This window comes from Pyxicephalus adspersus, chromosome Z (assembly GCF_032062135.1).
Source record: "Pyxicephalus adspersus chromosome Z, UCB_Pads_2.0, whole genome shotgun sequence".
Classification (NCBI taxonomy): Eukaryota; Metazoa; Chordata; class Amphibia; order Anura; family Pyxicephalidae; genus Pyxicephalus; species Pyxicephalus adspersus.
This window is the reverse complement of record NC_092871.1, coordinates 41,857,709-41,874,678: the sequence shown is the minus strand read 5'-3', so window position 1 is coordinate 41,874,678 and position 16,970 is coordinate 41,857,709. Positions and strand designations below refer to the sequence as shown.

At 37.0% G+C, this 16,970-nt stretch overlaps 1 protein-coding gene across 3 annotated transcripts in view; it reads left to right on the top strand.

The window, feature by feature from the left end:
• Positions 1–15,286, top strand: part of LAMP2 (lysosomal associated membrane protein 2) — a 43,131-nt gene extending 27,845 nt beyond the window's left edge. Inside the window, exons 7-9 of one of the 3 annotated variants that reach the window (XM_072429505.1) lie at positions 337–391; positions 3,796–3,963; positions 12,574–15,286. In XM_072429505.1, coding sequence (XP_072285606.1) covers positions 337–391; positions 3,796–3,963; positions 12,574–12,716 — 366 coding nt within the window. In that variant the 3' untranslated portion in view covers positions 12,717–15,286. Of the gene's footprint in view, positions 1–336; positions 392–3,795; positions 3,964–5,547; positions 8,023–8,976; positions 10,135–12,573 lie in introns of those variants that run through there. The other 2 variants (XM_072429507.1, XM_072429506.1) reach the window with 2 other exon arrangements.
• The last annotated feature ends 1,684 nt before the right edge of the window (positions 15,287–16,970 follow it).

The window sequence follows — 16,970 nt, the reverse complement described above, 5'->3', positions numbered from 1 at the left end:
TTGCTGTATAGCTGTTTGTTACTTGCAAAAATAAATAAAAAAACAAAATGTGCATTTGCCAGTATTGAGCAGACTACGGAAAATAGGTTGCATGTTATATCTTGTGTAATATGTATGCCAATGAGAGCAGAACAGTGGTTGTGATTTGGCTAGCAGGGGTGGTGGTCCGATGAGTCCTTACTTGCAGTCTCCTAATAGGGGCATGCACGGGATTGTTAACAAATTTCAGTAGTAGGACACTTTCAGAAAAACCTCTCCACTTTATTTCCAATTTAACTGAAACATTTGATTAAACGAATTAGCTCTTGATATACTGATTGTCTTTTTCCAACGTAGAAAAAAAAGAACTTCTATCTTCAAGAAGTTAATGTGACCCTAATAACTGGTTCAGGTATGGAATCTTTTTAACACCTAATTTGCTTGTTACACATGGGGTTTATTTATAAAGCAGTGAATCTGACACTCGCTAAAACATTCTCTGGTGCAGAATAAATTACTGCCATTAAAGCTCCTGGACCTGAAGATAACACACCAGGTAATGTTTTAGTAAATGTCAGTTTTATTGCTTTATAAATAGACTGGAATAGATCTAGATGGTTTTTACTCAATTGCATATCATACCTTAATTGCATATACACACATAGCTTCCTGCAACCATCGCTCAGACTTGATTTGATCAATACTTGTTTTACTTGTTGGGGTTAATGCTTATATTAACCCCCTAGCGTTCTAATTCTGCAAAAAGTGATCCTATTTTTTTTGCATGCATGCAATTTTTGTTTATATTGTGGGCCTGTAATTCACGGGTATAATAATTATATTTATTTATTATATTATAATCATAAATTATGATATAATACATAAATATAAATAATAATTTTACAAAATAATGAAATAATAGACCACAACAATGTAATTTATCAAAAAAAATATTTTAATAAAAATTTCTCACTGACATTTTCCAAACAAGGGTGCAATATTATTGAAAAATAATAATATAAATTAAATGCAGAATTTAGAAAAAAAACACACATCTCAGGTGTGGTAGATTTTGAAGCAGGGTGCTGCACAAAGCCCAACATCACAGTCAGGACATTGGAACCTAGTTTCTTCCTTCTTCTGTCATCAGTCTTTGAGCAGCAAACCACCCACATTCTTGTAGGTGCTGCCTTTTTCTGGGTTGGTGGAATGTATTCAATGAAGTGACGACCGGTCAGGCATTCTGGGTTGACAATGGTGGAAGCACGACGTCCAGGTCTATTCACAGCCACTGATGGTGTTGGTGGTTCTTGACTATGGATTTGGAAACTTGCAAAATGAAGTCTGAATGATTCACAGGCCTCTGACTATTTTTTTTGTACAGAATGTAGGCATTCCATAGGCACTGCTCAACTAGATGCCTGAAAATCTTTTTGTAGTACTTCTTTGCTGTTTCCTCATCGCTGGGTAGAATGTCATGACTTGGTCAGCTCTGTCGACACCTCCCATGGAGTTGTAGTCAATCACCACCTGTGGCTTCATCACTTCTTTCCCACGTTTTGTGTGTACCAGAACGGTGGAGGCATCATGGACAGTACTCATCAGGCACACATCTTTCTTGTCAAGCCATCTCAGGGTCATCATCTTGCCTTTCTGGCAGGCAACAATTTCTCCTGTCTTCAGCTTCCCTTTTGCAAACAGTGATGGCAGGTTGCGCCGGTTAGCCCTAACGGTTCCATAGGCATCTGTTCTGTGTCGCAGAAGGAACTCATAAAGGTCAGGAGAGGTGTAGAAATTGTCAGTTGTGACACAATAGCCCTGACCTAGCAATGGCTCAATGAGGGATAGCACTGAAGATGTTGCCAATCCATAATGGCTCTATCTGGGGTTGAACTGTGTCCCTTTTCCAGTGTACAGTACTGTATTCCAAATGTAGCCAGATAAGGATTCGCACAGCATATACATTTTCACACCAAATCGTGACTTCTGACGCTATGTATTGCACCCAGCTGAGCCTCCCCTTGTAAGCCATTAGACTTTCGTCAATGCTGACATTTCTTTCTGGCACATAGATTTGCTGGAAATTTTGTTGAATCATCTGAGACACTTCCCAAATTTTCTTGAGTTTTGGTGCAGGATGGGTAGTCTCATCAAATTCTTCACTGTATGCGAAGTGCAGGTACTTCATAATGAGGGAAAAGCGGTATTCTGGCATGACTGTGCTAAAGAATGGAGTGGCAATCATTTTATTCTTTGACTAGTACTACTTCTGCATGGGTTTACCCACAACTCCCTGCAGGATCACCAAGCCCAAAAACAGCCAAATGTCACCCTTGGTCACAGGTTCCCATTTTCTGCTTCTTGCAAACCTCAGGTGTGGAGCACCTTGTTGTTGTCCAGCGTACCTGCATAAAACAAAATGTATTTTAGGATATGTTCTTTTATAGTGTGAAGGTTGCAAGTAATATGTTAGCAAACACAGAGCAGCATATATGTTTGCATAAAAAAAAAAAATTAGCAAAACATGTAAAGAGTTAGCAAACACAAAGAAGCATACATGTTTGCATAAAAAAAATTTCAAAAAGTTAGCAAACACAAGAGCGGCTTACCTGTTTGTCTCTGCAACAATTTATTTTTTATAACTTCAGTCAAAACAACTTCAGGTATGCCGGGGGGGTCGTTGCATTCAGCCTCAATCTTCATCCCAGGTGCGCTGGTAAATGGAAATCTTGGGGGTGCTGCCTGGTCCGCATCAAGGTCAATGGAGTACCATGTGCGAACAGCACTGACCTCTGGTTCAGAATCGTCGCTCTGTTCACTTTCGATGTCCGATGACAAATTTCCTGGTGAATCACTATCGCTCGATTCCACAAAGGATTCCATATCACTATTGCTGCTCTGAAATTCCTCCAAAACAGCGCTTGCGCCGGCGAGATGCCTTTTGGATGCCACGTGCTCTGCAGCAATCAGTCAGGAACAATCAAGGTCAAAGACAAAGTGATGAAATGATCCATTCAGGAAGTGATTTATAAGCCATTAAAGGTCAGATCAAGGTTAGGGCTAATCGTGGGCAAAATGTAAATCAGGGCACTGGGCAATGATGCTTGGTGCACTAAAATATGTACTTGTACTTTTATTGTGTGTTTTTACTGTAAAAAAAATTTAAAAGCAGATTACATAGTAATCTGCTTTTAAATTTCCCGCTCCCAGAATCCATCACTCCACCACATCACCCGGTGTCACAGATGTCACAGATCTTGCCGGGTGATGCGATGGGGATGTCCCGCCCGGCTCACTCCACGGAAACCAAGGAAGCTGCTCGCATCACCCCTGGAATTTACTATTGGTGATCGCATCTGCAGTTAGATGTGATGCACCATGCAGAAATCCTGCATGGTGCATCGCATGTAACTGCGGATGCGAGCAGCGACGTACTCGGTAATTTGCTTTTAAATTTCCAGCCCGACCACGCTCCCGTTGGAGAGTCTGATCGCCGCTGGAGCACAGGGCTGAGGTAAGAGGGACTCCCAAAGTTACCCCGATTGTGACCCTGGGTTACCGCTTTTTGCATACCCCGAGTCACACTTGGGATTACCGCAAGGGGGGTTAACCCTCTGGTTAGAGTGGTGTGTTAGAGAGCCAGACTGCTTCTGTATTCTAGGGTTTTTTTTTTTTCTCCGGGTCAACTAGTTTTCCATTTTATATCATGTAGCATTCTTGCTTTTCACTTCTGATTTCCTGTTATTTTACTGTATACCTGTACAGCATTAAATAAATACATGTGTGTTCAGTGTTAAATTTTTTTTTGCTTTTCAGGCGTTTTTTATAAAACAAATGTTAATTTGAGTTTATGGGAAGCATCTTTGGGCAACTCTTACTTGTGCCGTAAGGAGCAGCTCATCTCTGTCTCAGACGACCTTTACATGAATACATTTGATGTGAGAGTCCAACCTTTCAGTGTACATAATTCAACATATGCCACAGGTAAGAAGTAGTACATACTGTGTGTTTATGATCCGAGACTGGTAATACCAAGCAGTGTTATTGACTTTGTTTATACAGAACCAGTGAGGTTCTCCCCAATGTTTGTACTTTGTAATCCCCTTCAACCTTTTCCTTGGTTCTGGTGAAAAGTTTACCACTGGGACCGGATTAAATGGGACATTTCCAAAGCAAATATAGAAGACAATAAAACGGGTTCTATTAACTTCCCACTCCTGTCTCCTGTCAAACGTAAACCAAATTTTTGTCTTTAGCTTTACTTCGCAAAGTTCTGTTATATCTTTTAGACAACTCATGCTCTCTTAATGGTACACATTATTGATCCTCTTATCAGTCTGTAAGGGTGGCATTTTAGCCACCTCTGTAAGAGAAGGGGGAAATTCTTTTTACAGACCACTAATGTATAGGAGATTTCACACTATCCCCCATTAAATTCATTTTAGCAGGGATTAGCTGAGAGTTGAGAAGTTGGTGAACTCCGAACCTTTTTTCCCATAATATTATCCTACCTGCCTTTTGTCCCAAAGCAATGTGTGAAGAGGGTGGTATTTCCTGTTTTGCAGTGCAACAATGCTGGAAGCAACCTTTTTGTATGATATGCTCATACCATTTTTTTTTTAGAGAGATCTGTACATTTGGTAAATATAGCATCTTGATTTTGCCGCATTCTGTGACAGAAGCTTAATTTAGCTGTTTGTGCAGCACAGTAGTATTATCATGGTTGTAGCCCAGTCCAGCATGCTCAGTCTCCCTGAAATGAGGAAATAAAACAAAATAACCCTTTTTATGCTCTCGTTTTGCTGGAAGCAGCAGTGGTGTGGCACATCTATAGAAATAGAGGGGAAATATTGGGTTTCTGCTTTAAGAATTCCTCTGGGATTAACAAATTGAGAAAGGCAGGTCTAGAGTTGATGAAAGAGCGAAGGTATGTTTTTATACTTGCAAAGTAGTTAGGAATATTTGTGTGTATATATGTTACAGTGAGGGTGTGTGGCTCCTGTGTTATTTGGCAGACCTTTCACATTTTACTGAATGTGTTGGTAGAACAGCAATTTATATTTGTGGTAGACTATTTTGGGTTTGTAGCTTGCAAATAATGTTCCCCAATTTTCTCTCCTAATCTCATCTGCTGGTAGACTTTGTGTAAAATGACATCCAGTGTAGTGTGAATGACAGACACATTTTAGTGTAAATGGAATACAGTGTATCGGTCCCTTACCCTTCATAAAGCATGCTAGCATGCAAAGCGTGCCTGTTGGGGAATCTAGGAAAACATTTATTAGGAGGACCTAAAGACACTCACTTAAACAAAAGTGCTTGAACATACCTGCAGCTGTACTCATTGTCTGTTACTGCCAGTTGTTGGCGTTTCTGAATGGGCAAAGCTCCAACACTACTCAAAAACTTGCCTGCTTTTTTTTTTTTTTTTTTTTGTTACCTTAACTTTCAACTAAAATACACTACTTTTTGTGATTTGTCATAATGCATTTTAGGCTTTGCTTGCATTAAGTTTCACACTTTTCCTTTTTTGTTTTCACCCATTGTAATTTTTTTTTTCATCTACAGCTTCTGAATGTCACATCGATGATGACGCCATTTTAATTCCAATCATAGTTGGCGCTGCACTTTCAGGCTTAATTATCATTATTGTGATTGCTTACCTAATTGGCAGAAGAAAAACCTATGTTGGATATCAGACACTTTAATTGTCCCTTCCTCAAGCCTGATTAGCATTTTTTTTTTTCTTTTGAAGTAGATGCAAATTCTGAATTATCTACAAACATGCATCTTCCTCTCTAATTTACCCTGGCCATTCTGGACCCCTTTTGTAGATCCTCTACTAGTATGGACCTGCAAGTCTCGCCATGCTCTGGTCCTTGTAAATGTGACTCTGCTTTGTTTTCCTGAACAGCTGAAGAGCACATACTCAATATTTAATAACGAATGCTGCTAAATTGCAAAGAGAAGGGATTGTTTTTAGTCTATATAGTCAAAACAGTGTTGTTCAGTCTTGCATCTACTTCACCATCATTCCACATGTTGAGACACGTACAAAAAGAAAATCTGCATCCTCTGCTTCATTTAATGGGCACTAAAACTGCTCATGTCCTTGTAAATATGGCTGCCTTAGAGGCAGAAAAACCTGTCTGTGGGCAAGATTCTGCTTGCCCACAGACAGTGTTATACCCTGCTCAACTGGGCCTTGTTCTCAGAATATTTTTTTCTTTTTTATGTATGATTGCACAATGTAATGTTTACTGGAGAGAAGTTCCTTACTAAGAAATGAATGCTTGATATTCCTATGCCAGGAGTATACTGAAGTAAGAAGTGCATACTGTGCATTTTAAAGAAAGTGTAAAGTGGACAATTTTGAGAAGCTCTCCTAACTTGACAAACAGCAGATCCGGTGAGGTCTTCGCAACTGCAGTTGATTGTCAAATTTATGGTCTGTGTGCCTGGAGAGCCTCCTCATCAGATTTCTTCGACAACCTCTGTACTATGAGAAAAAACCTATTGATTAGATGTGATCTAGTATTGTAGGAAGCTAGGCTGCTCTTAAATAGCTTTGGTTTCACAATGTCCCTAAATCAAATTGCACCATAGTGCATAAAGGCTGGGCCCATTGTTCTGCTTGCTTTTGCCTACTGTTAACAGATTTAAATCTTCCTCCTTTAGTGTTATTACTGTAAGATTGTACCTTTTCTTTATTTCAGGGAATGTTTTATGTTCAAGGTAATATAACACGATTCACATTAATATATTTATGGTTCAAAGCCTAATAGTGTGCAGTAATCTTTGGCAACCAACCATATTTGTGTCACCACATGACATTTGGATTGGCTGCTAATGTTAACAGTGCATTGTTTTGTGGTAAAGAAGCCTCTTCACCTGTTGTGCACAATAATGTTTCAGTATTATTCCATATTTCTTGGCAAAGTAAAATAGATTTTGTTTTTTTTTTGTTTGTTTTTTTTTTTTGTCCCCCCCCCCTAAACCAAATTTGATGTGGAGAAGGAAGAAAGGGTAGAAACCTTGAATGATGCCACACTTTAGGAGATTTTATTAGTATACTATACACATTATGAAAAACATTTAAGATATCTTTTATTTGCCTTAATCCTAAACTTACTAAAGATTCTTTATATTAGGAGCGCATAAACTTTTTTAAAAAAGCCAGATGGCAATGACAAAGCTGTTAACTTCTCTTGCGATCAGTTAAGTTGTCTGACCTGTTTCCATAGTATAGTTTACAAGTTTCATCCCTGTCACATCTTTCTTGCAACTAGTTATTTGGTCAAAAAGAAGCTATTAAATCAGGGGAGAGTTCACTAAATGACTGGGCTTGCAGAGACCACTTATCAGAAAGGCAGAGAAACGTACACAACTGAAAACATGGCGTTTGTATTCCCATTATAAAATACACTGTTACATCCTACAATTACTGTTACCTGGCTTCAGACCTATGTATGGGTCTTAAGGGATAGGTGTTCCGTTTTATACAACAAAAGTGGTAAAAACCACTTGTAGAAGGAAAAAAGCTGTGTATGCCCTCATGCTAAAAGGAAAATGCCACACTCGTGGTTCTTGGCTATTCCTTCCTTTCCACTCCTCTCTACTTTTGGTATCCTTTTTATTTCTGTACTGACAAGCAAGTAAGTGCTATTGAGGGACAACCAGTTCTGATGTCTTACCACCCCTACCCCTTTCATTTTTATGGAGCTCTCAGGCTTCTGGCATACCAGGTAATTGACATTTTTCTTGAGACCTTTTTTTGTTTTTCTATGAATTTGCAATGATCCTTTTTCCTTTTATTGTATTTTTCATTTGGAGTATTTTGGCAATATTTAAATTCTTGAAATCACTTCTCAAAATAAAACTAAAGCACTTGATATCTGTGTTTTGCAATTGTATTGGACATCTGCAATTATTTTCCTCCTATCTTTTGGTATCTACCTACCTTTTTTGTATGTCTGTTTTTGGTCTGATTTAACGTAATTAAAATGATTCAATGCTAACAAAATAAAATTGAGTGGAAAAGCTTGTCATTGTTGTTTTCTATAATATTGCCCTAAACAATTTCTTCCACTTTATCTACATTTTACTTTGTGAATACTTTATAATCAAGTAATTTACCTAAATTCTCCCTGAACTGCTGCAGCATTACTTTGTCAGTGATAAAAAATAATCTGAATTAAAGTTTTAAAAAAGTTAATAAGGTTATAATACTGATTGGTGCTTTGTTATATTTCTGAAGACATACTGGTACACATTTTTGTCTCCAGTACTAACAGGATTTGGATCACCAACAAGAACTTAGTTTTTTTGTTGTAACCTTTTAAAAAACAAATTAAAGTCTCAAATAATACAAAAAAATGCCATAAAGCTAAGCACATTTAATAGACATGTCATGGGGATGAACACCCCATCAAAGTCCAGGTATAAATAAAGGCTTCCCCATTCCACTGGGGCCAATTTATTCCGTACAAAGACTTGAGGCAAGATTTGAACTACCAGTCTGGAAACCACTTGAAACCACTTGATTGCTCGCTTCATTATTAAAATTGCAGCCCAGTATTGGTTGCATAGAAACCCATCATATCCTGACTTCTACTACAGTTGCTGGGACAGAATGAACTTGCACACGTGTAATAACCTGTAATTGACGTCTTCTTGTCCCAGCCAATCAAGCTGGCAAAACCAAAGAGGTGAGTTTTTAACAGGAATTAGTTCTGATTAAAGATAGCAACATAGCTGAATAAAGATAACAACATAGCTAGCCCTCAGCCATTGTCTTCTTTTTGGGAAAGAGGAGTTGGACCCACCTATAGGTGCTCATGCTTACAAAATTTTTTTCATGTTTTTAACATTATTTGAATACTTTTAAAGTTGAATATTTTTTTATTTTGTTACAATTTTTTTCATTCCTTTTGGCTTTTTGCTATTTTACTTTGCATTTGCTTTTTTGTTTTTTTTTTTTTTTTGTTCCCTATGTAGCTGAAGACTGCTTTGCAGATCAGAACTACACTGTACCGATTGTCGTGGGAGCTGCATTGGGAGGCCTTGTAATCCTAGTGGTGGTGGCTTATTTCATTGGTCGTAGGAATTGCCGCTCAGCTGGATATGAACATTTTTAAAGATTTTAGAATGGATGAGAACTAAAAGTATTTTTCAAACTATTCAGATTAAGCAAAGCTGCCTACTGTACAGATTGATATGGCATTGAGTAGTATAAAAACAACTGACCAGTAAAAAATCAATCATTATTATTTTAATGTTCAAAACATTTTTAATGAAATGTATTTTTACGGTTTTCAATATAAATCTTTTTAAACTTGCATTACAGTATTAGCCTATGTACTTGTTTTTTATGTGCTTAACCCAGTGTATCAATAGTGCCTTACCTTTTATGTTTGTTTAACTTTTAAATAACCTTCCCTGAATATTTTTTACAAATTGCTGCCACATTGCAATTGTGAAGTTTTGTAGGTTGTAGCATATTTACATTTAGTGATTTTTGCACAATGTTAAACAAGGTTGTAATTTTATAAATGCACGGCAACCAATCATTTTAGAATGCTATATTGTATGTTCTGGTAGCCATACATAGGGCTATCTCTTTTCAATTTGAGAATTTTTTTGCACTTGATTGGAGAAAGATTAGTGAGTTTGGGGCTTTGCTAGGTGGAAATAAAGAATGGCACTGCCTGGAAGTTCTTGGTTCTTAGTAGTTAAATTTTCTAGGTTTCGTGAAAAAAAAAACTTTTTTTATTCCTGTGTTTAAAATGTAGACATTTTATTGGAGTAAGGAACTTGCTGACCTTAAGAGACTAAAGCTGAATTATAGGCAAATCTCAAAGGCACTATACTAAAAACAACCTTTGCAAAGTGCAAACTGATAGATGGAGAAGCAGTGCTAGAGTCCAATTAGTTCATTGCACATGCTAGTAGGAGAAGAAAGCAGAGTAACAGAAAGATTATGTAGTAGATTCTTAGCAATTTTAGAGAAACAAATCTGGTTCCCTTACCCAGAAAGATTATGTAGTAGATTCTTAGCAATTGTAGAGAAACAAATCTGGTTCCCCTACCCAGGCTATTCTGTGTGATGAAACTCAGAACTGGGCAGTCAAAAATAAAAATCCTTTTGCATTTAAAGCTCCTGTATTTGTAATTTACCTGTGTATTTAAATTTTTATTTTAAAGTGATCCACTTACATTTTAGAGATTCTCAGTTTTCTTTCTTCGTTTTTTTGCTTGTGGCATACTATGATTTGGGCATTTAACTTTACTATAGTAAATTTATATTTGGAGTACATCTAATGTTTATGACCTAATTAGCTTCAACCATACTGTCCCATTTTCACCAATTTGCAGGAAAAGGCATTTAACTGTTGTATAAAACTTCACTCTGCTCTTAGGAAATTCCCTACATGAAGCCATAACTTATATCAGACTTGAAATAGCTGTCTGAGGGCACTGGACACCACATAAAGTACCTTCCAAAACCTCCAATAAAAAGGAAAAATAGAGAAAGCTTGGGGTTTTGTAGGCAAGATTAAGATTGTATTGAGCATCAGGCAAATCATACAATCAATCATCAGTGCAATTCACATTTTTACGCATTTAGACATTTACGCGTTTAGAAACCCCATTGAATTTGTCATGGGGATGATACCTCTCAACTATACAAAAATATGGGCTTAGTGTGAATATATAGCAGAAAAACCGCCTCAATACCGATGCGTTTTGCTGACAGGCTTCATCAGACGATGTGCTGAGAGCATAACCTAACATAATATTTTTGGGATTGGCAATATTACCCTCCATATAGAAGGAGGGGTACTCCTTTTACCCCTTTCAAAACCTCTATTAATATTTCTTTAATTAAAGTTAACTTCAATTTTTTTTCCCTGGTAATTTTAAATTTTTCCATTTAAGAGCTTCTAATAAAGTCACATATGTGTCACAGAAGTCTAGAATTTATGGGTTCATGGATTTTATAGTGGTCTTGGGACAATTCGGTATACCTTCCAACAATCTACGAGAATCAGAGAATAGCAACTTCTAAATTAGGTACAAAGATTTGTGACTAGTTTCCTTTAAATCGGCAAGACTTGTATGTCTGAGGGTGCAAAATGTATAGTTTGGGAATAAGGTCTTATTTAGTAAATTTTGTATTTTAAAAACTCCACTGATAAAATAATTAAAACATATAACTGGAAAAAAAAAGACATCCCATGTGGACTGATGAGCCAAAGTGTTTAGATGAAGCAGGTCAGCTTTCAATAATTGTATGAAATTGCATCTGCTTACAGAAGACGTCTAGAATTTTCTTCTAAGGCAAGTGGAATTTTGCCCTGATGGAGAGATCAGTCATTGTGCTTGTTCCAGGACCTTTAAAAACAGCTGAGTTAAAAACAGCTGTTAAATACCCATGTCAAGTGCCCATCCTCAAATTAGTGCAACCACTCTACTGCACAGTGCTTTAGACATTTAATTCTACAAATAGGTCTGTGTTTAGATTTAAATCACATATTTTTTACATTTTATCTACTAAAAGTACACTAGTGATATGTAGGTATAGTACAGGGTAACTATATTATTAAGTATAAAACGGGGAGAGGTACAAGCCCATTAACTTCCTCCCACCTGTTTTCAATTGACATTGCTATACTAAAAACTAGCCATTGAATTTAAAGAATGGATGGATGTGCATGCATGATGTGAACATACATTTTCTCCTGTGCAAGTTTCTTCACTTAACAGGAGCAAACCATTTGCATAGGTGTTCCTTTTAAAGATAAGGTAGGTAGCCATTCCTGGGAAAGGGGAAAAAAACTAGCATTCAGCAAGGATTCCTAGCAAATGTCTCTACCAAAGAAGTCACACACCTAAAACAAGTCTGCATATAGTAAATTCTAAACTCCCGTTTTGCATGGTTTAGCATTGAAACAACCTTATCTGTTTTACTATGTATCGGCATGGTAGATAAGCGACTGGCAGGACCAGCCACCTGCTAACCGTTTTTTTTAACAAGCTCAGGTTCCTCTTTCAGTACATGGTGTACTGATACATTTTGCAGTCCATCTGTGAATATTTGAAGCTTGTTTTGGATGTGCAGCAGGCAGTGTCATTTTAGTATTTTGTACAAGTAGCATGCACTGAACACTGGTACTAGTTTAGAGACACCCCGGTCTTTTACATTTTACATATGTTTAGTCTGGTTGATACAATTAGACAATACAAAACTTTTCTTAAATGCTAGAGGACTTCTGTCAAATACTCTACAGCACTCTTTTACACTATACCTAAAATAGTAGGGGTGGCTACTTGTCTTTTAGAGGCAATGTGTAATGTTTTTTATATTATGGTTGTTTTCATAGACAGTGCTTGTTACCACTAAGACCTACTCTACAAATCTTTACAATTAAATAAAACAAAAAATATAGCATGCAGGGTAAATATCACATAAAAATGTCTTTGAGATGAATGGTGCAATGATAACTTAAAATGTATTCACTGTGCTTTCCCCTCTAGCACTGATTTTAATGTATAAATCCCAGCTCTTACTCTGTACTTCTTTTTTCCCAACAGCTGAAGAATGCTTTGCTGACTCTGATTTGAGCTTTCTCATTCCTATTGTGGTTGGGGCTGTACTTGTCTTTCTCATAATCCTGGTCTTTATCTCCTACCTTATTGGAAGAAGAAAAAGCCGTACAGGCTATCAGTCTGTTTAATCAAAGCTCTTTCCTGTTTCCATTCTGTACCTTTAACTAAAAAATTTATTATTGTACATTGCTAATTTCTTTATGCATAGTGAAATATACAGTTGTTTAACTCCCTGCATTAGTCATTTGGACTTTGGTAAAGGTTTACATAATGATGGTAAGTCATTGGAGCATCTTTCCTATTACCAGTAAAAAGTAAACATTATTCTTGTACGAGATAAAGGATCCATCTTGTTCCATGAGCCATTTTAGGAAATATTTACAAAACGAATGCATAGAATGACATTTAGCACAAATAATTATTCATAGAATAATGCAATTATTTATTATACATGTCACAGAACTTGGAGACACTACCACCAAAAAAGGAAAGACTACATCATTTCAAACTTTGTAACATTATTTGTTTTGCTATTTTATGGCAAAACTCTGACCTGTATATATTATTTATACCAACGTAGTATATAAAATTTACGTAGATCTTCACATGTGATGGCCACATATGCATCTATCCAGATTTGTATTGCCTGTTCTTCTATAAATATCAGTTTTGGGCTGCTAATAAAGCATTTCCTACAAATAAATAGGGACAACTGATGCACTACAGCAATGTCTGAATTAAACACGATCTACCTACCCAGAAGGCTATGTTCTCTTTTACTAAAATTTACGTGTAAATCAAGGCATTGATAAAGTAGGAGAGCAAGAGTTTGTGGCAGTGATCACTTGCGATGTTACATGTTCACTGCTAATCTTTCTCTTTGCATCTCCTAAAAGATAAAAACTGATGCAGGATATAATGCAGCCTGTAAGATGCTCGTGAAGACGTGTGCAGATGTGTGATTAGTCATACTCTGGTCATCTTTATATTAATCATATGTCCATAGCCATGTGAAGAGGTAAAATTCTAGTGCAGGGTGAAAAGGGAGATTACTGTTTACTTTTACAATTATTATTACAAAATGACAGTATTATCTCTTTAGGCTTACAGTTGACATCATAATGTGTGGAGATAAGCAATTCCAAAAATACCTAACGGCATGTTACCAAGTTCACATACTATAGCTATACCCTAACTATCCGCTGCTTTGTGATTTACAGTGGTCATAAAAGTTGTTAGTATTAGACTAACCTATTTAAGTGCGGTTTACCACAATTATCCACCCCCTAAAAAAGTACAGGCTCCCAGGTACTTTATTTTGATGTATCAATTCTCATTCTCATCCATACATAAATAGCACACATTTAACCTAAAGCTGAACTCCAGCCAAGAATAATGAACATTAATCTATGTATTAAATTATAAATCTGTTTCCAGTAGGATGACCAGAATTTGTGTTGAGTTTGCTGTGACCAAGTTTTCTGGACACTACTGGGCGGTGCTGTTAGCATGCCAGAGACCTGTTTGACATCAGAAGCTCCTATTTCAGACTTCACCATGCTGTACACACACAGCCAGAATAGTTGTAGATCTTGTAACTTTAGAGGAAAGGTACTTTTATATATTTTTTGTATATTTTTTATACATAGGCTGCAAGGACAAGTAACATATCAGTGAAAGTTGTAGTAAATATGCTATTTTCATATATAATTAGCATTAGCAGCTGAATCTGTCTTGAGTCTCCTTTACGGAAAATCTTAAGTGTGGCTCGGGGTGAATTACCCATATCAAAAGTGGTAACCCTTGAGCCACACTGGGTGGAATTGCCAGGGAGTTTAAAAAGCTTACCTGGTAAATGGTGCCTGTGGCGTCCTCCAGTGATGCCCAGCATCATCTTCCCCTGGCGATGCCAGCCAGGCAGCTGTGTAACCAGGCGATGCCCATCCGGCATATGTGTCTCCAGCGTGTGAACATTGTGGACACCAGGCCAGGGGAAGCAAGTATTTTTAAATGTATCGCTTTTATATTTAAAAAAAAATACTTTTCACACTGCCAGGGAGGTTCATAACTTGCAGTGTAGCAGTCCAACTTGGAAAGAGAGGGTCAGCGCTATGAGCTATTAAGGGTCCTGTTGGTTTTGCATGGTAGTCAATACTTACAAAGGGTAGAGCATAGAGATAAAGTCATTCATTAGCGCTTCTGATCCTTCTCTGTCCAGTCTACAGAGCAGGCTGTGCTGTCTGGGTGACAAAACAGGCTAAACAGAATTGCATTGCATTGAACAGGTAAAACAATTTATGATTTCCATGTATTTTACTTGTGTTTGTAGCTGCTTGCCTGGAGTTCTACTTTAGGTCCCTTACTGCTGTTGCCACTAAACAGTCTTAGCAAAAAACAATCTTCTATAATACACTCTGACAAAAGCAACATAAAGTGAGTTCTATAACCTGTGATGTTCTTAAAACATCTTAAGTACTTTTGAGCACAAAGCCATTGTTTTTATACAATAAAAGATTAGTACTAAAATCTTCTGGTCAATGTACCAAAATACATAACAGGCTTGCTTGATGTTACAAACTTCACACTTGGCAAGGAATCCAGAACATCAGATAGATGTGAATGTCTTTCTGAAAAAGGCTGTAAATACTATTGTCAATTTTTAAGATCTGTAGAGTGTGTGCAGAAAGAGAAAATATAACTGATTCCACAGATCAATGGTATAACACCTCAGGACGCACAGCAGTGCAAATATTGCATCTAGCTTCCTGGCTAGTGTCATGTGCACTAATATTTCCCCAGTATGGAGTTAGGTCTTACCATTGCGTTTTAAGAATGTTCATTGCAGCAATGGGCAAAGACTGAAGATCTTTACATGTAACCGCAAACAGGGTTGTGCCATTCACCAGAAAAAGTACATATCACCCCAGGTTTGAGGGATTTTAAGTGCTATATCTGCCACTTCACAAGTGAGGAATATTTGGCAGCATTCTGGGCTGGTGAGGGAACAGCTATAGGTAGGTGGTAATAAAAATCCTGTCCCTTAAGATTTCACATATGACGTAGCCCTCCATTTCATGCCATGGTACAAAGTAACATTTTTTGTAACATTCTGTGATTAGGATAATTTACTGTTCATTTGTATTGCAAGAAAACAAAAACTGTCAGACCCCCCCCCCCCCCCCCCCCCCACACACTTTCCTTCTGCCCTTTGGTTTACTTTGTCTGTTTGTATACTCATTTGAGATCAGTTTGTTTAAAAGCTATATATATCTTAATTATACATCTTCCCTTGATAAACAGTTATCCAATGCCACATCCCTAATTAGAACTATACAATGGAAAGAAAACCTTAGGACTTTATAGGCATTTTTACTAACAATATACTCACATACAGTGAGGGAAAGAAGTATTTGATCTCCTGCTGATTTTGTACGTTTGCTCTCTGACAAAAAAATGACCAGTCTATAATTGTAATTGTAGGTTCATTGTAGATGTGAGAGACAGAATAACAACAAAAAAATCCTCAAAAACCCAGTGCTCAAAAGTCAGAACTTGATGTGCATTGTAATGAGTGAAATAAGTATTTTATCCCCTATCAACCAGTCTGAACACTGACTAGGTCACTCCAGGACCTTCATGTGCTTCCTCTTGAGCCACTCCTTTGTTGCCTTGGCCCTGTGTTTTGGGTCATTGTCATGCTGGAATATCAATCCACGACCCATTTTCAATGGTCATTTCTCTGTCAGAGGTCAAAATCAGCAGGGGATCAAATACTTCTTTCCCTCACTGTACACTTTAACATTATTAAAAACATAAGAGACAGTTTATTTGTGTTTAATAATCATTTTAAAACAATTATGAAATCACATTACATAGCTATGTGATGTGTAGTCTCATACATTAGTGTGAGTATATTGTTAGTAGTAATGCCTATAAAGTCAAAAGGTTTGCATTCCATTTTGTATATATGTATGTATATATATATTTAAAACCAATTACATTTATAATAATGTAATAAATGTAATAATGTAATAAATGTACCTTAACTCAGAAACACATAAAGCCAACTTCACATATACCTCTTTAAACTGTTTTCAGAACATAATAACTATTCTTGTTAAAAGCCTTTTTGACAGTTTTGCTGACACAAGACATCAGAGAGTCACAGTAAGGTTATGCAAACATTTGTGTCTAAGAGGTGCTTAGAGAATAAAAAGGAACCCTTTAGTCCAGGTTCATGAGCTGTGTAGGAAATGTCATATTTGGAAATTCCAGAAAACAAGTTGACAACTCCATGAAACCATGAAACAGAGAACACATTCTGCAGCTCTTTCCTGTAGAACACAGCAGACTTTGAGATGAGTGGTACCACAGGATAGATT